Source organism: Macaca fascicularis, chromosome 17, assembly GCF_037993035.2.
Source record: "Macaca fascicularis isolate 582-1 chromosome 17, T2T-MFA8v1.1".
Taxonomy (NCBI): domain Eukaryota; kingdom Metazoa; phylum Chordata; class Mammalia; order Primates; family Cercopithecidae; genus Macaca; species Macaca fascicularis.
The window spans coordinates 7,555,373-7,581,532 of record NC_088391.1 but is presented as its reverse complement, the minus strand read 5'-3'; the positions used below and the strand labels follow the sequence as shown (position 1 = coordinate 7,581,532).

General features: G+C 38.0%; 1 protein-coding gene across 2 annotated transcripts in view; it reads left to right on the top strand.

Annotated features, from left to right (window-relative positions):
* LNX2 (ligand of numb-protein X 2) overlaps positions 1-26,160 on the top strand; it is a 76,367-nt gene that overhangs the window by 19,067 nt on the left and 31,140 nt on the right. Inside the window, exon 2 of one of the 2 annotated variants that reach the window (XM_045377409.3) lies at positions 19,354-19,860. The exons of the other annotated variant lie outside the window; for it this stretch is intronic. Within the exon in view, the coding sequence (XP_045233344.2) occupies positions 19,454-19,860 (407 nt within the window). The 5' untranslated portion in view covers positions 19,354-19,453. The remainder of the gene's footprint in view (positions 1-19,353; positions 19,861-26,160) is intronic. 2 annotated transcript variants of the gene reach the window in all.

Sequence of the window (26,160 nt, the reverse complement as noted above, 5' to 3'; positions counted from 1 at the left end):
TCTATTCTCTTAATAGGGATTTGGGTTCCATAGTTGTATGTATTTATCAAAAGCTTAATTAATATAGACTTAAGATTTGCACATTTTACTTGGTGTGGTGGTACATGCCTATAGTCCCAGCTACTTGGGAGGCTGAGGTAGGATGATTGCTTGAGTCCTGGGCAACATGGCGAAATGCAGTCTTTAAAAAAAAAAGTTTTGCACACTTTTTTTGTATGTTTAAATTCTACCTCAAAAGCCAAATGTAAACAAATAGGGAACTTCAGTTGATATGCATTCTGTCATATTTAGAAGTGTGCTGACTTCTGCATTTACTTTGAAGATCATGAAGTGACAAAATAGGGAAAGATGAGGAGATATGTGACAAAGCACATATAGTTAAATCTTAATGGTAGACTTGTAAAATATAAGTGTTTACCCTGAAAATGTTGAACTTTTCAGTGTGTTTGAAAATGTTCATAGTAAATTGTTGGGAAGGTCAGGTGCAATGGTTCAACACGCCTATAATCCTAGCTACTCGGGAAGCTGAGGTGGGAGGATCGCTTGAGCCCAGGAGTTCAAGACTACAGTGAGCTGTGATTATAGCACTACACTCCACCCTACATTACAGAACTGAGACCCTGTCTCTAAAAATAAAAATTCTTTAAATATTTTGGGAAAATGTTAATAATAGAACTTTTCATTGTCCTTGCATGATATATTATTTTACAGACTTTATTTTGTTCCTCTTTGCTTCAATGATATTTATGAGCTTGTGGCTGAGAATTTTTGAGAACTTAACTATACTGTCAATTACACCAAATCATAGCCTTATTTGAGGAGTTAGAATGTAGAGAAGTATCATTCTAGTTTATTAACGCGGTTGTCTTTCTTTGGGGCTGTCGTCAGTTTACTCAGCAATGTCTGCAGACAGAGTGATATAAATCATGTGGCTTCTGTGGAATTGCATCACATGTTGCTTATATAATGCCTTTCTTGTTTTTTCTTTAATGACGGGGAAGAGGGAGGGAACAGTAAGACTTTCTTAATTTCAGGTACTGCTGAATGTGGACTTTGGAATTAGATGAACCAGAGTTTGAATCCCATTCCAATCACTGATAGCCTAGTTGTTTTTAATCCGTTGGATCCCCATTTTTCTCATCTATAAACTGGTAATGGTGATGTTAACTACTTCATAGGGTTTGTTGGAAAGATTAAATGAAATACTGCTTGTAAAGCAATTAGTATAGTGTCCAGCATGTAGTAATAGTGAATAAATTGAGCTGTGAAGGAATCAATCACTGGAAATGGACTTTATAAGACTCTTCCAGATTGTTTGAGTATCAACTGAAGCAGTCAAGTAATATGCTTAAAGGAAGATAAGCCATACATCAGGCTTATCAGTGTTAAGCCACTTTATTTAGTCTGTGTGATTCTGGGGAGGTGACTTGAGGCCTTGTTGCAGAAGTGACCCAGGTCTGGCCCATTAAAGCGTCACATGTCCCTGGCTACCGTGATTGGTTCAGCATAGCCGATGACCAAGCCAGCCATTAGAAATAGGAAGATGTAATTCTGGGGCATTTGTTGGCAATATTGTGGAAGCAGAACATGGGGTCTAGCACTGTGCCCCTAAAACTGCTGGGAACTAGCTGCCACATGAAGCCTGAGAATGAACCCAATCTAGAGGAAGCAGGGTTGGCAGAGAGCCCCGAGTCAGTCACACCTATCTTATTTTTTACTTAAGCCACTTTCAGTCGGGTTTTCCATCATTTGCAGCTGAAAGAATTCTACACACAGTTGCTCACCCAGTATCTTATATATTAATGCTTCCTACTGATGTCTTTACTTACTAATTCTACAGTTATGTTTCTGTACCATATATGTTTTGCTTGTATAGTGGTTAGATTTTATATTCTTTGAGGAAACAACTTAACTCCTGATATGCATGCTTTTCATCCCCATTGGAATATCTGTACCCATGTTGTCCAAAACAAGACACTAGCCTTTTGTTGACATTGGGTTTGAAATGTGGCTAGTCCCAACTGAAATGTGATGTGAGTGTAAAATGTACACTGGATTTCAGAAACCTAATATGACCAAAGAATGGGATCATTTTGTGTCATTGGCTGGGAAATGTCTTTGTAGTAGACTAAGCTCTGTGAGCTCTCCAAAGTAACCCTATCCTCCGATGCAGTGCCTGGCATGCAGCAGATAACCAACGCATATTTGTTGAATGAGTCATGAATTTTCTGGTACATAGCTGATGTGCCTGTTATGTGCCATGCTGGTTAACTGAGAGGGGAAAACAAGATAAAGTGGTTTTTAAAAATGTATTATTCTTTACTCTTAGGTTTTCTTCATCTAGGCTGTTTCCATGGAAACAGCAACCAAAAGATTTTCAGGATTGGCGTAATACTCTCTGCGTGATATTTGCTGCCATTGTTAGCCAAGACCCACAAGTTTAAATATTTAGATGTATGTTTCTTAAGTTTGAGATCCAAAGTGTAAAAGTTTGATGTGAGAGAAAGTTCCTGAATATTTGCCTTTTTGGGGTGCCTTTGAAATTCTTCCCTTCCATTAAAATAATCTGGAGGAAAGTAAAAGAGTTGCCAAAGTACAGGTGCTCTTCTGTTCTTACAAAATACCTTTGTTGTTGCTTGTTTTTTACTTTACATTGTCTATCCCTAACTTACTTCCTAATTACAGCTTTGTAAATATGGATCGCTAATTGACCTTTACCTGGTTAGAACATACGTATATTTTCTGTAACATAAGTGAATTTCTTTTGCTAGAATCATAAGTTCAGATTGCAATGAGGATGCTAGTAGATAAAGATAAAGGCAGTTATATCCCAAATTATTCAGATCACCTAGAGCCGTTGGCAAGAAAAACCAAGTGGGATTCCAGATCTTGAGGCACTAATTTACAAAGTGGTGGTCAGTCGCCTTAGAAGACAGTGTTGTCCCAATGAGTAAACAAAGGCACCTTTTGATTTCTGTATCTTAAAGCCCTAGGAGAAAAGCTTCAAGCTTGGTTAAAACATTTCTGTATAGACCCTTTTATATACAAAGGTTGCATTCAAAGCACTGTACAAATTTTGTGTCCCATGACAAATATAAGTGAATGTTTTCCAAGCAGCTTTGAGAGAGACTGATGGGCAACTCAGAATTTGAGATGCTATTCAGTTTTATGTTCATTCAAATTGATTTTGATATCTGAACACAGAAGCATATAATTATTTGAATTTTATGGATATAAAAAGTAGTGTCAATTTTGAAGCCTCCATTTTATAACAGTAAAAATTAAAAATGAAAATACAAAATTGTGGCAAATTTTTTGTGCAACTAAGAAATGAGGTCCATCTAGCATTTTGGCCCCCATGTAGATAGCAATATATGTTTTCTTCTGGAAAGTTAACAATAGAGCGTAACTTTCCCTTGGATCTGTCATACACTTGTTTATGTAAACATATGTATGTGTATATGTACATGTATGTGTATGTATGTACTGTGTATGTATAGGTATGTATATATTTCGGTCTGTGTGGCCTGCTCATATTTACTATACTTTAAGTACTAGGTACAGTATATGCTTTAAAATTATAGCTCTGGAATCAGACTGCCTGATTTGAATATGTTTCCATCCCTTACTAGCTTTAGGTCTTGGGCCTTACTCTCAGTTTCCTCATCTGAAAAGTGGGGAGGAATGTGAGAATAGTATCCAACTCAGGGTTATCTTGAGGATTAAATCTGTTAATTCTCCATCTCAGTTGATACTGTGCCTGGTATCAAGTAAGTTCTAAATAAATGTTAGCTATTATAATTCCATCTCCAAATCTATTCCCTTTATATGTCAAAATTGACCCCGTGAGTTAATCCCTGTTTAATTTAGACTGTGTATGATTTTGTGACTTCGGTCTCATCCCCTTTTGTTTAATAAAAATCCTAATATTCTGTCCTTGTCCTGTGTTCTTGTTTTTTCACTTCTAATTTTAGTGGCCTAGGTCTCAACCTTTTTCTAGCTGCACTGTTTTTCTTTAGGTAATTGGACTTTGATGTTTCAGCCAGATGTGGGCTGTAGGTGTTGATCATGTCTTTTTTTTTTTTTAAACAGTGCTGAGACCCTTACCCGCTCCTGCCCCTAAGTGATGTGCTGGAATGAGCTGGAAGAAGCTTTGTAGATTGTTTAGCACAGTGCCCCAGTTTTTCAAAGCAGAAGGTTAGGGCCTGAGGCTGCAGCTCCTGCTGATGATGGACATTTGTTATAAATTGAAAGACATTTTATTTCTCAACAGTACAGTTTATAGAGTAAAATAGTAAATGGATTATTAAATTTTGGCTTTTGGAGATACCGGGAAATTCTTATATTTATGAGAAACTACTTTTGAATTGTAGGGAATATAGGTATATTTTGATGGGAAATATGAAGAAAGTTCCCTTATAATTCTCTTTTCTTTGATATGCCTATGCTGGTTATGGTATGCTAACACCTTTTCTTACCCTCTTGCTTCTTTCTCTCTTTTAAAACTTATATACTAAAATGTTGCTCAAAACCATTCCTCCTTGACTGTTCATAGTGATTACCTTAGTTCAGGCTCTCATTACCAGTCATCTTGATCATTGCAGTAACTTTCTGTTTTACCCCCCTTCATTATTGCCATAACTCTGCTGCCAGAGTTGCCTACCCAGACACATGGATCTAGTCACATCATTTCTTTTTTTTTTTTTTTTTGAGACGGAGTCGCTCTGCTGCCCAGGCTGGAGTGCAATGGCCGGATCTCAGCTCACTGCAAGCTCCGCCTCCCGGGTTCACGCCATTCTCCTGCCTCAGCCTCCCGAGTAGTTGGGACTACAGGCGCCCGCCACCTCGCCCGGCTAATTTTTTGTATTTTTAGTAGAGACGGGGTTTCACCGTGTTAGCCAGGATGGTCTCGATCTCCTGACCTCGTGATCTGCCCGTCTCGGCCTCCCAAAGTGCTGGGATTACAGGCTTGAGTCACCGCACCCGGCCGTCACATCATTTCTTAACTCAGGAACCCTCGCATTCTCTCTGTACCTAGTCCAGTCCTCAGACCCTCTTTTCTGTCCATCCACCGCCTTGCACGCATATACCCACATAGAGTGCATCAGCTATTCCTGAAATACCAATTTTTAAAGCTGTTGTTCCTTGTTCCCCATAACTGCCCATTGAGAGTCCTCCTGTTGTTTCTGAGCCAGTGTACTTCTCCCAAGAAACTTTTCCAAATTATTGCAATAGAAATTACTCTTTTCCCCATACTTGCATAACACTTTGCTTCTTTTATTCCACTTGACCCAGATATTCTTATATTGGATGTCTGCCTCTCCTATATGTCATAGCGGGACTTATAAACTACTGTGTTTCTCAAAGTATTGGCCTGTTTGAGTGCCATTTTTATTGTGAAATTAGGAAGATAGATTTCAATGAAGTTGGCCATCCACAAAAGGACAGATTGATTTCTGATAAGCATAGGCGTTAGAGGTTTTTCTCTCTAGTAGTAATCTAATGATAAAGAAGTTTATGATTGAGACTAGAGAAAACAGGGAGGCTAACATAAGCCTTGTTTTTTTTTTTTGTTTGTTTTTGTTTTTGTTTTTTTGAGGGGAAAATGCCTGCTTAGTGAAAGGCAACCTTCAGAGAAGCACTTTCTGTTAGACACTTATGCAGGTGGGTTAAAGTTTACGTAGAGACACCTAACTGTATTTTGTGACATTGGGGGTAAACTGAGAAAGCCTCTTTGGTAAGTTAGCTCTATTCAATTATATTTCCTTGGCAGTGTCTTAAAGAGTCATTCCTTTTGTGTTTAACTTTGTCTTGTTGTGTACAAATGTCCTTAGACAAAGGTATATTTTCATAAATCATATGCAGATCACTTGATTGAGATTTTCTTACAGATTTTGTGAAAGATTTTGTTTGGAAAACGTGGGTAAGAGTAAAGAACGTAATATTGAAACAGACGAAGGGAAGAATGAAGAAAAAGAGATAAAAAGTTAAGAAAATAAAATTTGTGAAATGGAATTGGTCTAGGGTTGGCCATATGTGTATGTTTAACATACACCTCCATGGGATCCTTTCCTGTTCACCATCTTTTCTGTTATAATTTGTTTTAGAAATAACGGTGATTTGGCTTTGTTAAAAACAAAGTTCATAATGATAAATAACGAATCTGTAAACAATTATAATTTAATACTGTATATTTGTTTACATCTCACTCAACTGTGAATGGTGCCATGTACAGTTTTGTGTGTATACATTTTGATGGATTTTTAACTTTTTATAATTTGTGTATGTCTTATGGTAGTAAATGACAAAATGTGCATATATTTTATGCATTTCTTGACATACCTTTTTCTTAATTTTTTCAATATCTCTAGGCTATATTGTTCGTCTGTGAGTTTTTTCAAATTGTCACGAATCTCCAAATAATTTTCTAATAAATTCATTGAAAAAAATCCACATATGTGTGAACCCATGCAGTTCAAGCCTGTGTTATTCAAAGGTCAGCTGTACATGCAAAAGATGGTTGAGCACCATAGATACTTGTGTTTAATACCCTGCACTGAGGCCACCTACTTGTTCCTTTTCTGAGCCTCAGTGTTGGCTTCCTCTTAGCATATGGTTCCTAATAAGTTTGAGTATCTGAATACTCAGCCTACAGCAGATTAGCAGCAACAACTCTAAGTATGTTGTTGGGGGGCAGGGAGAAAAGAGGATGAAGTAGCAAGTGGCAGATACCATTAGGGGAGGTGGCAGAGAAACTAAAAAGTGGAAGATACTATCCAGGTATGAGAGACAGACTAACAAACATTGGAAACAGAGAGACTTGAATGGTTTAAATGAATGGTTTGAAGTGACAGCTGGCTAGAACACAGGGTTTCCGGGTTTACGGGTGGACATAGAGACAGATATGATAGAATCTTAGTTATTTGTTAAGAGATCACCTTTTGTGATGAGGAAGTGAAACTAGAGGCAATTAGAAGATAATTGGGAAGCAACAGGAACCTGAATTAGAGCAGAGGTAGTGGGAATAAGAATTCTAAAGACAAAATTGGTAGGATTGGTAAGGCAGGTAAAAGTTGAGGACTCATTTGTTCATTCATATTCCCTTTCCTCAGGTTTATTATTAACCACATACTCATGTCAGGCATGGGGGTATAGAGATGAATAACTAAGACTTGGTTTCTGTCTTTTAACAGCCGTTCAGTCTGTAGGGAAGACACATGCAAACAAGTGATTGCAAACCACTGCAGTGAGGTGCATGGTAACTGTGATAAGTGTCGGTGGAAGGGACATAGTGAGAGCTTGTGTTGGGTGGATTGGGAAGAGCTTCACAGCAGAGTGTTCGCCTGAGCTGGCCAGTAAATGAGTGGGGGTTCTGCAGGAAACGCCCTGGGTTCCAAGGTGGGAAAGGACATTCCAGGCAGGGAAGAGGATGCTGTGGTCAGGAAGTTGTAAATAATTTGGTGTGGCCAAAGCACAAACGTGTAGAATTGTGTCAGAAAGTGAAACTAGAGTTGGATCTGGGAAGGTTGATTGCAAGGTTGAAGAATTTGGCTTTAATTTTGTAGAAGCAGTTGGGGACTCCAGAAGAGTATTTAGGCAGGGAAAATAGTATCATTGCTTTTTGGATACTAGTGTGACGGAAGGTAGGGCAGAAAAAAGACTGGAAAACCTTTTGAGTTTGCTAAAAGAGTAGATGCAATAAATAACTGAGAGTGGTGGTGGGAATGGAAGAAAGGGGAGGCCACGTTCTGGAGGTGGAATCAAGGGGAACTTGGTGCCTAGGTATGGAAAATGAGGCAGGGAGTGAGAAAGAGAAACGGGGGATACTTTGGTTCTAGTTGTGGGACACTGGGAATATAGACGTGCCGTGAGGAAGCAGATCATTTAGAGGGAAATAAAGACCCAGTTTTTGAACACAAGTGTGAGGCAGATATACTTTAACAACTGGGAGAAAAATAAAGTTAGATCTATTCTCATACTGCATACTAACCAGAATAAAGTGATAATAAAATTTTTTTTATTATACGAATGAACTATACAAATGAAGAAAATAGCGGCAAATCTTTATCTCATCATTATGAAGAAGAGGATAAGAGTGGTGGAAGAACTCTCAAAGGGGAAAATGGGTAGATTCAATTACATGAAAACTGACAGCGTCTTTATGCTGGTAGACAACTAAAAGGCAAACAGGAGGCTTGGGAGAGGTGATTGTGATAAAGGGTTGCTGTCTTAATATATTGAGTTCAAATCAATTGATAAAAACAGTACAATTCAATAAGAAAAAACTGGGGCTAAGGTTATAAACAGACACTTCACAAGATAACTAAGGATAATAATCATATGTTTAATTTAGCTGGACTAAAAAAGATACAAATTAAAATAACAATGAAATATTTTCAACTATAAAATTTATAAATGTTAAAAGAAAATTAGGCTTCGAACAATTTTGAAAAAGTTAGCATATTTATACATTGCTAGTGGGAATTCAAATTTTGTTCACCATTTTGGAGGGCAGTTTTGTAATGTAAATCAGAAGACTTCTTTTCACTTTGGCCCAACAATTTGACTTTTTTGGGGTTTGTCTAAAGGAAATAATTGGACAGCTGTTACAAAAGAGTGATAGACAGGATGAGAACCAGAACAAGAATGGTATAATTTCAGCCAGCAGGCTGGGCGTGTAATCCCAGCACTTTGGGAGGTGGAGGTGGGCAGATCACTTGAGGTCAGGAGTTTGAAACCAGCCTGACCAACAAGGCAAAACCTTGTTCCTACTTAAAAAAAAAAAAAAAAAAAAAAAAACAGGCGTGGTGGCAGGCGCCTGTAATCCCAGCTACTCAGGAGGCTGAGACAAGAGAATCGTTTGAACCCAGGAGGCGGAGGTTACGGTGAGCCAAGATTGCACCATTGCATTCCAGCCTGGGCAACAAGAGTGAAACGTCATCTCAAAAAAAAAAAAGTTTCAGACAGCAGAGAGTTTCAAGTAGAGAGATGTCAGTGATACTGAAGAGAGATAAAGTAGTGTGCGGGTCTGAGATGAGCCATTAGGTTTAGCAGTTAGACATTCATAACCACAGTGAAACCAGTCTCAGTGGCTGATGGAGGTAGAAGCCCTTTTAGGTAAGGAGTTGACAACTGCAGCATGATATTTTTCAAAACTATTGGAAGTGAAATGGAGGTCAGGGAAAGGGTAACCATTGTAGAAGAATGGTGTGTTTTTATTTTTAAAGTTGATAAGACATGAATGTTTTTGTACACGATGGGGAGAAAGTTAGAGATTGAAGGAAGATGAGATAAATGACAAAGGCTTCCAAAGGGATGAGCCCAGGTGGAGGAGAAACTAGCTTTTGGAAAGGAGAGGGAGAGATATGACAAAAGAAGAAAGGAATTAAGGATGTAGATAGATGCAAATCATAAACCTGTAAACATGGGGGTGAAAAATGTTTTGTTAATGGGGTGGAATGCTGTCACCTCTGATTGTCTCACTTCCTACCAAAATACAAGATTTCCCCTTTTCATATAGCATATTTTCTCAAAAGAATTGTCTATACTCTTAACTCCTCCCTTCCAATTCTTACTTGAACTCATTCCAGTGTCTCCACCAGAACTATTAAGGTCACCAGTGAATTCATGCTTCTAAATCCAGTGCTTAATTCTGAGTCCTAATCTTATTTTACTTGCTTACGGGATTTGACACAGTTGATTATTTCTTCCTCCTTGGAACACTGTATCTCTTTCTCCGTACAATACTCTCCTAATTTTCTTCCAGTCACAGTGACCACTCCTCTCTGCCTGGTCCTCTTCATCCCCCAGAAAGGTGCCAAGGCAGAGTCCTGAATCAGCCCTTCTCTTTGCTGCTTACACTCATCCACACTCTTTTAGGGATCTTCTTCAATCTGATGACTTTTCATACCCTCTTTACACCAGCGTCTCCTAATTTATATCATCTTCCCAGTCCTCGTCTTTGTACTGGACTTGTGTGTGCAACTGTCTATTCAGTGTCTCTTAGAAATCTAACAGGCAGTCCAAATTTTACATATTCCGACTTAAGCATACCCGTTGAACCTGCTCTCTTACAAACTTGTGCATTTCAGTTATGCTAACCCCATCTTTTCAGTTGTTCAGATCAAAAATCTTGGTGTCAGCATTCTCAGCAAACTATCACAAGAACAGAAAACCAAACACCTCATGTTTTCACTCATAAGTGGGAATTGAAAAATGAGAACACTTAGACACAGGAAGGGGAACATCACACACCAGGGCCTGTTGTGGGGTTGGGGGACAGGGGAGGGGTAGCATTAGGAGATACACATAATGTAAATGATGAGTTAATGGGTGCAGCACACCAACATGGCACAAGTATACATATATAACAAACCTGCACGTTGTACACATGTACCCTGGAACTTAAAGTATAATAATAATAATAATAATAATCTTGGTGTCACCCTTGACTTCTCCCCCTTCCATCAGCCCATGAACACATTTTATTAATCAGCAAACCGTATTGGTTCTACCTTCAGAATATATCCAAAATTGAGTAATTTCTCACTATCTCGACTATGTTCATCATCTACCACCATCTGTGGCTCAGAATATTTCAGTAGGCTTTTAATTGCTCCTGCCTTTGACCCCTTCAGATTATTTTCAGCATAGCAGCCAATGATCTGTTAAAATCTGACTCAGAGTAAAAACCAAAGTTTTTAAGGCCCTACAAGATTTAGTAAGCCCAGTTACCATTCTGATGTCTTGTCTTCTCTGAGCTTTCTTCATTTTATCTGTGCTCGCCGCCTTACTGTTCATTGAACACACCAGGGACATTCTCGCCTCAAGGCCATTGTACCTATCGTTTCATTTGCCTGTAACAAACATTTTTACACCAGATACCTGCATGGCTTCCTAGTTACACTTCTTTTTGGTTTTAAATTCAAATGCCACCTTCTGAGTGAGTTCTTCCTTGATCATGCTGTTGAAAATAGCTGTCCCTTGACTTCCCTACCTTGCTTTCTTTTGCTCTGTAAAACTTTTCAGCATCTAAAATACTGCATTTCATTTCTTCTTGTATATTGTCTATCCTCCACACTTCACCCTCTCCCCCATCCCACCCACATGTTAACTTCACAAGGGCAGGGATTTTTGTCTGTCCAGTGAACACTGTGGCTCCTCTCATACCTGTCATCCTTCGACTTTTATGTATTATGTGACACTTGTGAATTTGGGGCATTATCGAATAATTACAAATTATCTCAACTCGGCCAGGCGCGGTGGCTCACACCTATAATCTCAGCACTTTGGGAGGCCGAGGAGGGCGGGTCACGAGGTCAGGAGATGGAAACCATCCTGGCTAACACGGTGAAACCTTGTCTCTACTAAAAATACAGAAAAAATTAGCCGGGCGTTGTGGCGGGCGCCTGTAGTCCCAGCTACTCAGGAAGCTGAGGCAGGAGAATGGCGTGAACCCGGGAGGCAGAGCTTGCAGTGAGCCAAGATCGCACCACTGGACTCCAGCCTGGGCCACAGAGTAAGACTCCATCTCACATTTAAAAAAAAAAAAAAAAAAAAAAAGATAGAAATTGCCCCAGCTCAGCTGGCTGGTAAAGAGTGTTGCTGTTGAAGAAAGCCCACGTGTTGGAGGTGCTGGAGAAGTCTTTCTTTTTGGAGTAAAGTTCTTTCCACAGCGGTCTTTTTTCATTAGCAGAGGTTCATCTAGATGTTATTGGAAAGGTTTAGTGTGATATTTAATATATGTCCTTTTTGAAATAATTTTCTGTAATTCTGTTTCCAAATTAAGGTAACACGATTTAGTGTAACTTTGAAAGTATAACTTTAGTATAACTGTCTCAGTGTAGGAATTAGGCAGGTAACCCAGTTTGGTTTTTGCCTTCATCCTTTTGCACTAAAAAAACCTTTTTCATCATGGCTTAGGAGAATTTCAAAATTAGGAGAACAAAAGGTGAAGGGCATTTAAAATTTTAAATTTTCTATTAGCCACAATTTGACCTCCCTTATATAGAGTATTTAAAAGATTAAACTTATCAAAAAAAAAAATGAGCAAATACTGAGACTAAAAGGTAAATATACCAGTAAGTGTTTTGTTATATATAAACAGATACAGAATCATGTTTTAGAGCTAAATTCAAACTCCCTCTGTGTGTGTATGTGATTAATTACTGTTTAAGCAAAGCCAATAGATTATAGTTATAGCCAGTAGTTTATAGAATAAAATTTATGTGAAGCTCCCATATGATATGGTAAATATTTCTATGCAGCTAAATATCCAGATACACTTCTTCCAGTAGGAAAAGGCTCTGGGGAAATAACTTTATTCCAGGAAAGACAGACTCCTATAGCAAGGCTCAATCAAGCATTTTTGCATTTTCAGTTTTTGCTTTTCCAAAAAGATTCTTGGTTATTGACCGGTACTTCTTGTGAAAGAAGGGTTTTAGAACTCTTCGATGCTCTGTATCAGTCATTTACCTCCGTTTCATTCATTGAATCCACAAGGTCAAAACTATTTTCACAATGCCTTTCTCACTCTTTTTTGCACAAATGTCTAGTAGAATTTTCCAGACCTCACATGTGAGTTCATGACAGATTAAAAACAGAAACATATATGAGACTCCAGATTTACAAAAATGTAAAATAATATATTTCTTCTCACTATGTTTTTTATTTTGAAAAAAGTTGTTTTCCATAAAAATGTTAACCTACTGGGTTTTTTTATTAACATGGATATTTGAATTTTTATTACTAATGTAATAAATACAGACTGATAAAAGCTATTTGGGAACTTCAGTAATTTTTTAATTAAACTTTTTATTTTGAGATAATTGTAGATTCACTTACAGTTGTAAGAAGAAATAATACAGAGAGATCCCATGTACCCTTTATCCAGTTTCCCCCAATAGTAGCATTTTGCAGAACTATAGTACAGTATCACAACCAGGATATTGGCATTGATACAATTTCCATTGTCACATAGCTCCTTGTGTTGCCCTATTATTTGCCCCAACCCTTCTTGATCTTTGGCAACCACTCATCCATTTCTATAATTTTGTCATTTCAAGAATGTTGTGTACATGGAACAATACAGTATGCAGCTTTTTAGCACTGGCTTTTCTCGCTCATAATTTTCTGGAGATTCACAGAGGTTGTTGTTTGTATTAATAGTTCATTCCTTTTTCTTGCTGAGTAAAATTCTATGGTATAGATGTGCCACAGTTTGTTTACCCATTCATCAGTGGAGGTACATCTGAGTCGTTTTGTAGTTTCTGGCTATTACAAATAAAAATTGCTAGAAACATTCGTTCACAAGTTTTTGTGTGAATGTAAGTTTTCACCTCTCTGGGATAAATGTTTAAAGGTACAGTTGCTGGATTATATGGTAGTTGTGTAGTTTTTTAAGGAAACTGCCAAACTTGTCCAGAGTGGATAAAAGGATTCTGAAGTCAAACAAGTTTGACAGCACTGCTTTATACAAAAGCAGCTATCAAAGCTGATATGTGACATATACAATGAGAGAATTTTCTTGTGTCGATACCAAGTAAGGAAACTTTTTTCCCTTACCCCTTTGAAGATTAAAGGGAGTATTACCTTATTCTTTGTGCATTTGTAAATTAATGGGCTGGGTTCATATGTTGATTCCTTTGAAGTGCCACAAATGCACATTATTTCCTCATATATCAATATAGTTATACATATCAGGACTCTTTTGCATTTCAAGATCATGTATGATCCTGAGAACAATCTTTTTTAAATGCCTAGTATGTCCTAAGAATTGGGAATACAAAAGATTAAAAAGACTATTTTTACCCTCAAAGAGGAGGGGAGGCAGATGAGCAAACATGCACTGTAGGAATTGCTGAAGGGAAAATATGTGTAAAGGGCAACAGGAACAGAAGGGAAGGGGGAGCACTCAAGAGCAGCAGGAGGCAGAATTTGAGCTGAAGCTGAGGAATGAGGAAAATGGGCCAGGAGGGCTTGAGAGGGAGGGTATTCTTAGACCCCTGGTACCGATGAGTTAAGGGAACCACATCTGTTTCCTGTCTAACCTTTGGTGGTAACTCTTAGCGCATCATGTTTTTCCCTGGGCTGGATCTCTTAGGTTAGGGCCAGTGAAGACCCTTTAAATCTGAGTCAGGAGTAACATCAAGAGAAATGAACTGAATAATACATAGTTTTGGAGTATGCAAACTGATGGTGGAAAACCATAGTTCTTTCTGCGAGTCTTTGTGGATATTCTTATCCCTTAAACCAGGAAGATCAAGCATGTCAATCTTAACTGGAATTAGGTAGTAAACTCTCTTCCTATTGCACTGGCTATTTTTCAAGATATTATTTTAAATGTGTTGTAATAATCCCACCCAAGCTAACAGCTTCCTTCTCTTTACTATTCCAGCAATACTGTTAAACAGATTATACAGTTAGAAAAGATGCACATTATGCTACACTTTATATTTTAGGAAATGTTTGAGACATTTAACTTGTACTTTAGTATTTCACACTGTTCACAGATATATAATATCTGAACTCAAGCATATATGAACATGGGCATATCCTCCTGTATACATAGATGTAGTTTTGTTACCTAAACTTGCTAAGAGAAAGCATTATTGTCACCCAGTTGGTCGTTCAACATTTATTGAGCTCCTCCCCTGTGGGAGGCTCACTCTTAGAGCTGATAGTTCAGTGAGGGACCCCAGTGTGAGAGTAGTGTAAGGCAGTACAGCCAACTTGCACACAGAGCAGAAAGAGAAAGATCTGCCTGAGCTGGGAGAAGAGGGGTGGAACTGGAACTTAGAGAAGTGAGGTCAGGATGCCTTTCTCCTTACAAAACTCATACTCTAAAGCTTTCATGGAATATCTTTCCTATTGTGTTTTTTTTAAGCCAGAAGGAACTGGGTTTATCTTCCTTCTTTCTTGCTAAGTAACTATATGCTATATGACTTTGCACAAATAATAAAATCTGTCTGAACATTTGATTCTCTATTTTTAATAATAGATAACACATTGCACCTATGATTTGCCAGATACAGCAGTATATATGTGTATATATATACACGTGTATATATATCTGAACTTATAGATGTTTTATATATGTATTGCCTTATATATAAATTACATATAAGTATATACTTACATAATATATATACTTACATAATATATGTAAGTTTATATACTTATATATAGATACATGTGTTTATATACATACATGTATGTATATACTTACATACACATAAATACATATGTGTTTACATATATGTGTATGTATATATATGTGTGTATATACTTACATATGTGTGTATACTTACATATGCATATATACATATGTGCTTACATATACATATATGTGTATATATACTTACACGTATATACATATATATGCTTGTATATACATGTATATACATATATGTGCTTATATATACATATGTGCTTATATATACGTATATACATATATGTGCTTATATACATGTATGCATGTATACTTATATATACACATATGTACTTATATATACTTATATACATATGTAAGTCAACATAAAGAATAAGTTGTATATATGACTCTTTGAGATAGACCACTGTTACTAAATGGGAGCATGTTAATTTTCCTCATGAAAAGTGTTTTGATAAAATGAAAATAAAGGACTGAAGAGATTTAGAAAGTAGCTAAAATATAATCGTCTTAAATACTTTCTTAGTCATCATGTGGGAGGCTAGAATTGTATTTTTCTTGAGGAAAAGAAAAATTAGAATAAACACTATCACAAAGAGGAGTAAAAAATAAGTGAATATTCTTGCTAATTGGTAGTTCCTGTTAATTGGGTAGGAAACAAGAATCTGCAGAAATTCCGTATTAAAATACCTAGCTTGAACCCGACTGTCTGGCTGAGATACGTGATGTTTCTCTCCTTAATCTCATGCACTTAGCACTGGCATATTAAAAGGTATGATGCTCAAAGGGAGAAGAGCATGAATTATAAAAATGCGAGAAATACTTGGTTTATTGATGTTGGTATTGATAGGAGTTTACAGGCTGCTAGTATTACTTTTATTTATTTATTTTTTTAATTTTATTTTATTTTATTTTTTTGACGGAGTCTCGTTCTGTCGCCCAGGCTGGAGTCCAGTGGTGCAATCTCGGCTCACTGCAAGCTCCGCCTCCCGGGTTCACGCCATTCTCCTGCTCAGCCTCCCAAGTAGCTGGGACTACAGGCGCCTGCCACCATGCCCGGCTGATATTTTTTGTATTTTTAGTAGAGACAGGGTTTCACTGTGTTAGCCAGAATGGTCTCGATCTCTTGACCTCATGATCCACCCGCCTTGGCCTCCCAAAGTGCTGGGATTACAGGCGTGAGCCACCACGCCCGGCCCTTTTCTTTTTTTTTTTCCTGAGACCAAGTCTCGCTCTGTTACAAGACTGGAGTGCAGTGGCATGATCTCTGTTCACTACAACCTCCGCCACCTCCTAGGCTCAAGCAATTCTCCTGCGTCAGCCTCCTACGTAGTTGGGACTACAGCCACCCACCACCACGGCCAGCTGATTTTTATATTTTTAGTAGCAATGGGGTTTCACCATGTTGGCCAGGCTGGTCCGGAACTCCTGACCTCAAGTGATCTACCCGCCTCAGCCTCCTAAAGTGCTGAGATTACAGGCGTGAGCCACTGTGCCCACCCTTGCTAGTATTATTTTATTTGTTCTTAAAAACACAATTTATCTGAGGCCACCTGTCCCGCCTGAATCGTATGCCACCACCTCCTAATTTATGGCAGTTGTTAAATCTGTTAAAACATTAATGTTGTTTTTCTTTTAAAATTTTTGTTTATTTAGAGACAGGATCTCACTATGTTGCCCAGGCTGGAGTGCAGTGGTGCAGTCTTGGCTCACTGCAGCCTCAAAGTCCTGGGCTCAAGCAATCCTCCTGCCTCAGCCTCCCGAGTAACTGAGACTACAGGCATGCGCCACCATGCCTGGCTAATTTTCTTACTTTTTGTAGAGACAGGGTCTCACCATGTTGCCAGGCTGGTCTCAAACTCCTGGGCTCAAGGGATCTTCCCACCTCAGCCTCCTAAGTAGCTGGGACTGCAGGCACATGCCACCATGCCTAACTATTTTTTTTTTTTTTTTTTCTGTAGAGACAGGGTCCTACATATTGCCCAGGCTAGTCTCGAACTCCTGACTCAGGCAGTCCTCCCACCTAAACCTCCCAAAGTGCTAGCATTACAGCTGTGAGCCTCTGCACCTGGCCTACTTTAACGTTGTTTTTCCAATGAATACTTTAAATAAATAAGGAAATACATATATGTGATTGGAGAATTTTGTTATTGAAATAGAAATGCTAGTGGCCTCGACATGGTATCCTACTCTTAAGGTTCTTGTGGCAGGCACGCTAAGTTCTAGAATTCCCCTCCCCTAAGTATGCTTTCTTTGCCACACAGTTTTACCTGCTTCATATTCCCTGAATGTGCTGTGTACCCTCAAGCCCCTGCAACTTAGCTGATGCTTTTTTTCACCCAAGATGCCCTTGTCCATTTTTTCTCTCTGGCTGACACTTCCTGTCACAACTCAGCAGTCCCATGGTTTTTTTCCCTTTTGAAATTATTTCCGGCCACGAAGCCAGAGTTAGATGCCAATTCTTTTCATGTCTCTCCATATTCACATAACACCCTGTACATAACTTTCTTAGAGTACTTACTAAATTGAATTTTAATAATGGGTTTTAAGTGTCCTCTCCCTACCTCTTCTCTCTCGATGTTCAATGTTTGGTACATTCTAGAGGCTCTTCTTATGTAAATATTTACAGAAGAAGAAATACAGAGCTGCTGCCTTTGGAGTTGAATATTTAATCCCTGATCCTTCAGCAGCAGGAAGATGGAAACCATTAGATGAGGGGAGCATTCCTGGCTAGGCTCGCACTGCCCTGGAGGAGGCTGTTGTAAGAGTTATATTGGAGGGCCGGGTGCGGTGGCTTACACCTGTCATCCCAGCACTTTGGGAGGCCAACTCGGGTGGATCCCCTGAGGTAAGGAGTTTGAGACCTGCCTGGCCAATATGGTGAAACCCCATCTTTACTAATAATACAAAAATTAGCCAGGTGTGGTGGCAGGCACCTGTAATCCCAGCTGCTCAGGAGGCTGAGGCAGGAGAATAGCTTGAACCTGGGAGACAGAGGTCGCAGTGAGCCAAGATGGTGCCACTGCACTCCAGCCTGGGCAACAGATCAAACTTAAAAAAAAAGAGTTATAGTGGAGAGGGTGTGCGCGCGCAACACACACACACACACACACACACACACACAGCTGCTTGAGTAAGCGAGTCCAGATCGAAGTACAGAATACTATGAGGTGAAATTGAAATGTATAACATATCTTTTTTCTTTAATTGAATTTTGGCAGGTTTTTTTCTTTTAGTGGAATAAAATAGTATTGTACTTTTCAACATTTGCACTGTTATTTATATATGCTATGCAGATGTATCTTTCTATAATCTGTTACATAGGGAGAGAGTATTCAAATCATACATATTTTGAAATTCATTTTTTCCCATAGTGCTGAGCAAAGGTCATTTATTATTATTATACTCTTAAGTTCTAGGATACATGTGCAGAACGTGCAGGTTTGTTACATAGGTGTGACACATGCCATGGTGGTTTGCTGCACCCATCAACCCGTCATCTACATTAGGTATTACTTCTAATGCTATCCCTCCCCTAGCCCTCCATCCCCTGACAGGCCCCAGTGTGTGATGTTCCCCTCCCTGTGTCCATGTGTTCTCGTTGTTCAGCTCCCACTTACGAGTGAGAAAATGTGGTGTTTGGTTTTCTGTTCCTGTGTTCGTTGATTCTGCGTTATCCTTGAAACTACATTTCAAAGACACAATCTTTGATATTGTACTGTAAATGCATAAACTCAATCAGAAGCAAAGAAGCATGTCTAGGATGACATGCAAATGTATTATATACCTCAAACAGCATTACTATTAGCACTATTAATTGGCTTTAAAACTACCATTGAACAGTGACATATTTGGGGATTTCAGTCAGTAAAATGAATCGATTGTTTCTTATATCACACTATATAATATATGGTGTCTTTACCTTTCATCAAAAGTTGTTTTTTTTTTATCAAGAACTTGACAGTGGGGTCCAGGCACAGTGGCTCACACCAGTAATCCTAGCACTTTGGGAGGGCTGATTGCTTGAGTCCAGGAGTTCAAGACCACCTTATGACTCATTTATTACCTGATTGAACCTTAATTTTTTACTAGAAAAAGCTAACCAGTAATATTATGTTGATACTTTTAACCTACCTTGATTGATATAAATTACCTTTTTTAATGTGTTTGTTTTGCTTATCTAGAAAAACACACCTTGACGTTAGTCAGATACATCACTGTCTGTTAAAGGAAACCAAGCTTGAAGTGGAAGTCTAACACATGAGGATGCAGAATTGATTCAAAATGGAAACAACAAGTGATGAGATGTCGTCTGTGGAACAGACCTCCTCCTCTTCTCTAAACCCCCTGTGTTTTGAATGTGGCCAGCAACACTGGACAAGAGAAAACCACTTATACAACTACCAGAATGAAGTGGATGATGACCTAGTCTGCCATATTTGCCTTCAGCCTCTGCTGCAGCCACTAGACACACCCTGTGGACATACATTCTGCTACAAGTGCCTCAGAAACTTTTTACAAGAGAAAGATTTCTGTCCATTGGACCGGAAAAGACTTCATTTTAAGTTGTGCAAGAAGTCTAGTATTCTAGTTCATAAACTCCTAGACAAATTGTTAGTTTTATGTCCATTTTCTTCAGTGTGCAAAGATGTAATGCAACGCTGTGATCTGGAGGCACATCTCAAAAACAGGTAAGCAAAAAATATGAAAGAAGTAACTCCAGATTGTATAAAAAGATGGTTGAAATGAACATAAAAACTTGTTTAAAATGAAACAAACCAAAGCACTAGTAAGTAAATGGGCAAATCAAGTACAGAAGAGATACAATAAATAAGTTGTATGGAACAGTATTTAACATTATTTATCAAAAACATGAATACAAAAACTACAGTGAGGAAGTGCTATTTTATACCTGTTAATATTTTTGCTGCTGTAATATGAAACCAATATATTCAAATGGATGACAGGATATTATGATAGATTCTTTTTGTTTTGTTTTTTTTTTTTTGAGACGGAGTCTTGCTCTGTCACCCAGGCTGGAGTGCAGTGGCCGGATCTCAGCTCACTGCAAGCTCCGCCTCCCGGGTTTACGCCATTCTCCTGCCTCAGCCTCCCGAGTAGCTGGGACTACAGGCGCCCGCCACCTCGCCTGGCTATTTTTTTGTGTTTTTTAGTAGAGACGGGGTTTCACCATGTTAGCCGGGATCGTCTCTCGATCTCCTGACCTCGTGATCCGCCCGTCTCGGCCTCCCAAAGTGCTGGGATTACAGGCTTGAGCCACCGTGCCCGGCCGATAGATTCTTTTTATAAGGCAATTTGGCAGTTCGTTTTTAAAAACTGTATAACTGTATATCTTTTATCTAGCATATTATCCTAAGGAAATAATCTAAAAGAAGGAAAAATTGTATGTAAATATGTTCAGTGCAACATTGTGCATAGTTTGGTAAATTGGAATCTATTATTTAAAAGTGGGGAAGGGTTAAGAAATACTATGCATATAACTCAGTGGGATATTATGCAAGCAATAAAAATAATTTTGTTGCAATATGGAAATAAATACATGATTTTATTTGCTAAGATCTTGTGAAGATTCTGGGTTCAGGGACTAGACTGAACAAGAACTAGGAGTTGGAAAACTAAATATTTAGTGGGGATTTCTGTTCTAATAAAAGCTTTTTAAAAGGTTAAGTAATTTATTTAGCTGTTTGGTGAGTTTTATGGTTTGATTTTGGTGATTATGATTTGATCTTTAACTTAGGAAGAGTTACAGTATAAGTCATTTGTGTAGAATCACATAAAATGGCAGAAATAAATACTGATTTCTAAATTTCAAGTTAAGCCAGGTGTACAGTATAAATCTGCAGTAATCTCGAGTACTGTGAAAAACAATGCATACTACATCATACTAGACTTAGATGTAAGAGTGTAAGTCTGATATAGAATGTCTTGCTATTACACTCACACATAAAATCATAGACTTGAAGGAGATTATCTAATCCCCCTCATTTTATGAATAAGGAGACTGAGTCATAAAAATTTAGAGTTAGCTAATGCTGTAGTTAGACTCAAGCTTTACCGTTCTTGTTTACTATTCTAATAAAAGGTTTCATTCATGTGCACATGAAATACATTCATTCTGTATCAACAAATTGTTATTTATTTCTAAACATCATATTTAATTAAGACATGAGAAACAATGGAAAAAACCGAGATGTTATTAAAATGTTAGAAACATTTAGATTTATAGAGTGCTTAAATCTAAATTTGCTGTCTAGAACTAGGAGGTAACATAGAGTAGGATAGACAGACTTTTGAAAATGCGTGTAATGGCCGGGCGCGGTGGCTCAAGCCTGTAATCCCAGCACTTTGGGAGGCCGAGACGGGCGGATCACGAGGTCAGATCGAGACCATCCTGGCGAACATGGTGAAACCCGTCTCTACTAAAAAATACAAAAAACTAGCCGGGCGAGGTGGCGGCGCCTGTAGTCCCAGCTACTCGGGAGGCTGAGGCAGGAGAATGGCGTGAACCCGGGAGGCGGAGCTTGCAGTGAGCTGAGATCCAGCCACTCACTCCAGCTCGGGAGACAGAGCGAGACTCCGTCTCAAAAAAAAGAAAAAAAGAAAATGCGTGTAATAATGTAGCGTTACATTTTTTTATATCTTCTGTAACCAGCAAGCATAGAATCTGAACATGATGGCAGAGGCCTCCTGGAAACTGATACTGGTCTTTTGAATATACTAGTCTGAGTCAGGACTAGTTACGGCTGAAGAATATTTCAGGCTGCTTCTTTCAGTAGAACTGTTCTTTTCAGGGTATAGGCTTCTTTTCTAACTTTTATAAACATCAGTTATGAGACGTTAGAGGAACTGAATGAAGTGTCAGTTCAGTTACTTACGACTTTGAGAGCTGAAAGATAACAGTTTCACAGATTTTTAGGAATATTCCTTTAATTAACATGCATTCAAGAATTTCATTTGCAATGGAAGTATTGCTAGTGTTTCTTATCAAACCATTTGTAACGCGAATGTTAAAAACCTTGGGAATTGCCGACTGCCCTTTCATTTACATGTTGGTAAAGGCTAAGCAGTTATTCCAGTTGAAGGTTTCATTTTCCAGGTGTGCTTTTAATATCGAAGTTACCAATTTTATCATTTCCAAAGTATCTTAGGCCTGTAATATGAAAGATACAATGAAAAGATGGATGATTGGAAAAGGTGGTGGTTTGCCTGATACAGACAGCTAAGAGTGATTATTGAGTATATAAATGTAAAAAAATTATAAAATGTAATATGATTTTTATATGCCATTTGAACAGATAGTGATGAACAGCCTGACCTTTCTCTATTCTCTTGAATAAGAATATTGAAATTAAGGTAGAAATGTATATTATACAACATGCAACCCTAAATAATGTAGTTCATTTGTTTATTCAGCAAATATTGATAATCTGCCGTGTGCCAGATGCTTTTCTAGGTGTTGGGTAGTCTCTGCAATTTAGAATCTAATGCTGGGTTGTAGATTTCTTTAGAAACAGAACCATGTCTTTAGTCTTTCAGTTTATTTGCCCAAAGTTGACAGTCATCTCATGTTAGTCCAATTAAATTGTTGATCTATGTTGCAGTTATTCATTGCTGAGAAACTAACCACCCCAGACGTACTAACATAAAACAACAAGCATTTGTTGATTATGTGAGTCACGATGCAGACAGGATGCAACAGGGATGGCTTGTCTCTGCTCTCTCTGTGTGTGCCACAGCTGGGAAAGAGCCAAAAGCCAGGGACTGCCACAGTTGTAACTGGAGAGTCTACTTCCAAGATGGTTTCTTCATTCACATTTCTGGCACCTTGATGGGAACGACTCGGTGTGTGAGACTTGTCAGCTGGAGAGGCTACAGGTAGCCCTTCCAGCATGGCAGCCTCAGGGTATTTAAAATTCTTACATAGTGGTTCAGTGTCTAGTAGGCTGCATGGCCTCATATGATCTAGCCTTGAAGTTGCCTGGCATGCCTTCTCTGTTGGAAGCAGTCGTGAACCCACCCATATCTAAGGAAAGAGGACGTAGGTTTCACCTTGTGATGGGAAGTCAAAAAAATTTGCAGCCATACTCTAAAACCAACATAAACTGGCAAAAAGAATGATGTTATGAGGCGCAGAATATGATTACTATGACTATTTGTGGCTTCTCGGTATACAAATCTCACTTGTTAGAAATTCATAAGTCTGTAAGTTTCATTGAAATTCGTAGAATTTTAGCATCAGCAACAATGAGTCATTGTATAAAAGTTGCATGGCTGTCATGTGCCTTTGCTCTTGAGCTTTTAGGGTTTACAGGAATCTCTTAATTATTGGTAGAAATAGAACATTAGCAGTAGTTTGCATAAATTTGATAATTTCACATTTAAGTTCACCTTCCTATTTGAATGAAATTCTGCTCTTAACAAATGTGTTTTGATTTAAGAAGAGCAAACATTTTTCTCCTACGGATAAAATATTTATGAAAGATGAATATTTTTAAATAAAATTACTATTTTTAACTGATTACATATGAGTGAAATCTGAACAGAAATAAAGCCTTTGAAAAATATTCCACATGTTGTACTAAATATGTAACATTTTAATCGTTTCTTTGAAATTCTGCCAAGCAACATCAGCTATATAGCATTCCTCCTACCCTCTACCACTCATCTCCAACCCACCCTTAACAATTTAACATTTAAGGCTCTGGTAATTGTAAGTGCTAATTGTTGTTGTTGTTTCTAAATTGTGTGTTTGTGCCCTAGTTTATGGCAAGGTTCAGAATTACTTTTCTTTTCCTCTTAAAAATTACAATTTAATGCCATTATAAAAAGTTTACAATAGAAAACCTTTAAAGAACCTTCTTTCCTTGCTGAGACCTTTTCTTGTTCATGAGATGATTATGAAACCTTAAGTTCAAGTTTGTTCAACCCATGCCACATGCAGCCCAGGAAGGCTTTTGGGATTTTTTATTTTTTTCTTTTTTAAGCTCATCAGCTATCTTTAGTGTTAATGTATTTTATGTGTGGACCAAGACAATTCTTCCAGGGAAGCCAAAAGATTGGACACTCCCGCTTTAGATGGTGGTCTAGGAAAATAGAAAAAAAAGGGATCAGGGTAGGCTGAGGCATGATTGCCCTTTTAAATTCACAGTTTAACTTGGAGGGAAGTTTGTGTTTAGCACATTCTTATCGGTATTGTTTTTTCATGTATAGTGTGAAAAAGCAGATAATATGTATTTACAAGTCATGTATATGGTAAGGGTCTGGTATCCAGAATATATAAAGAACTCTTAGAAATGAAAAGATAAATCCAATTTTAAATGGGCAAAGGATTTGAATAGATGTTTCTGCAAAGATATTCAAATGGCCAATAAGCACATGACATGCTCAACATCATTCGTTCATTTTTACATTGGATTATTTGTCTTTTTTGCTAAGTTGTAAGAATTTTCTGTGTGTTCTGGATACTAGGCCTTTATCAGATATATGATTTACATATATTTTCTCCCATTCTGTCAGTTGTCTTTGCACTTTCCTACATCCTTTAAAGAACAAATAACTAATTTTTATGAAGTTCATTGTTGTTTGCTTATGCTTTTGGTGTCATAGCTAAGAAAACATTGCCCAATTCAAGGTCACAAAAATTTACCTGTATGTTTTCTTCTAAGAGTTTTCTAGTTTTCTCTCTTATAATTCAGTTTTTGATCCATTTTGAATTAATTGCAATGGGAAATCATAATGTGTATTGTTCAATCCTTTAAATTTTATTGAGGCCCTTTTTTTGTTTTGTTTTGAGACATCATCTCACTCTGTCACCCAGGCTAGAGTGAAGCCGTGCAATCTTGGCTCACTGCAACCTACACTTCCTGGGTTCAAGTGACTCTTGCGCCTCAGCCTCCTGAGTAGCTGGGACTACAGGCACACTCCACCACACCCAACTAATTTTTTTTTTTTTTTGTATTTTTAGTAGAGATGGGGTCCTGCCATATTACACCAGTCTTGTCTCAAACTCCTGAGCTCACATGATCCTCCACCTAGGCCTCCCAAAGAGCTAGGATTACAGGTGTGAGCCACCATGCCCAGCCTTGATGCCTTTTTAAAAATGGCCTAGCACATGGTCTGTCTTGGAAAATGTCCTGTGTGTACTTGGGAATAATGTGTATTCTGCTGTTAATGGATGGAGTGCTTCATATCTCTATTGGGTCTAACTGGTTTATAGTGTTAAAGTGTCTATTTTCTGGTTCCATGTCTAGTTGTTCTACTAGTATTGAAAGTCAAGTATCAAAAGCTTTATTGTTGATTTGTCTGTTTCTCTGTTTTGTCATTTTTTACTTATGTATTTTGGGGCCGTTGTTTGGTACGTTTCTGTTTATAATTGTCGTATCTTGTTACGTTTTTCTGTCTTTTGGTTTATTTATGTCTTGGAATCTGAAGTGTGTCTATTGTAGACAGTTGGATTATGTTTCTTATAGCCCATTCTGCTAGTCACTGACTTTTTATTGGGATGCTTAATTCATGTAATTTAATGTAATTACTGATAAGGTAGACTTTACACTTGCCATTTTGCTGTTTGTTTCTATATGTCTTATTTCTTTTTTCCTCCATTTCTTCCATTTGTGTTAAATATTTTTAATATGCTATTTTAATTCCCCTATCATTTCTTTTAATTAAAATTATTTTCTTAGTGGTTATGCTGGGGCTTACAGTTAACAGTCTAGTTCAAATGAATACCAGCTTCATTTTCACTAACGAATTAGGGATCTCTAAGGAAACAGAACCAATATATGAGAAATTGGCTGACGTGATTATGGAGTCTGAAAAATTACACATTCTGCTGTCTGCAAGCTGGCAACCCAGGGAAGTCAGTAGCATGATTCAGACCTTCTCAGTCAGAAGGTCTAGAACCAGGAGAGCCAGTGATCCCAGTCTGAGGGCAGGAGATGAGATGTCACAACTCAAGCAGGAAGGCAGGA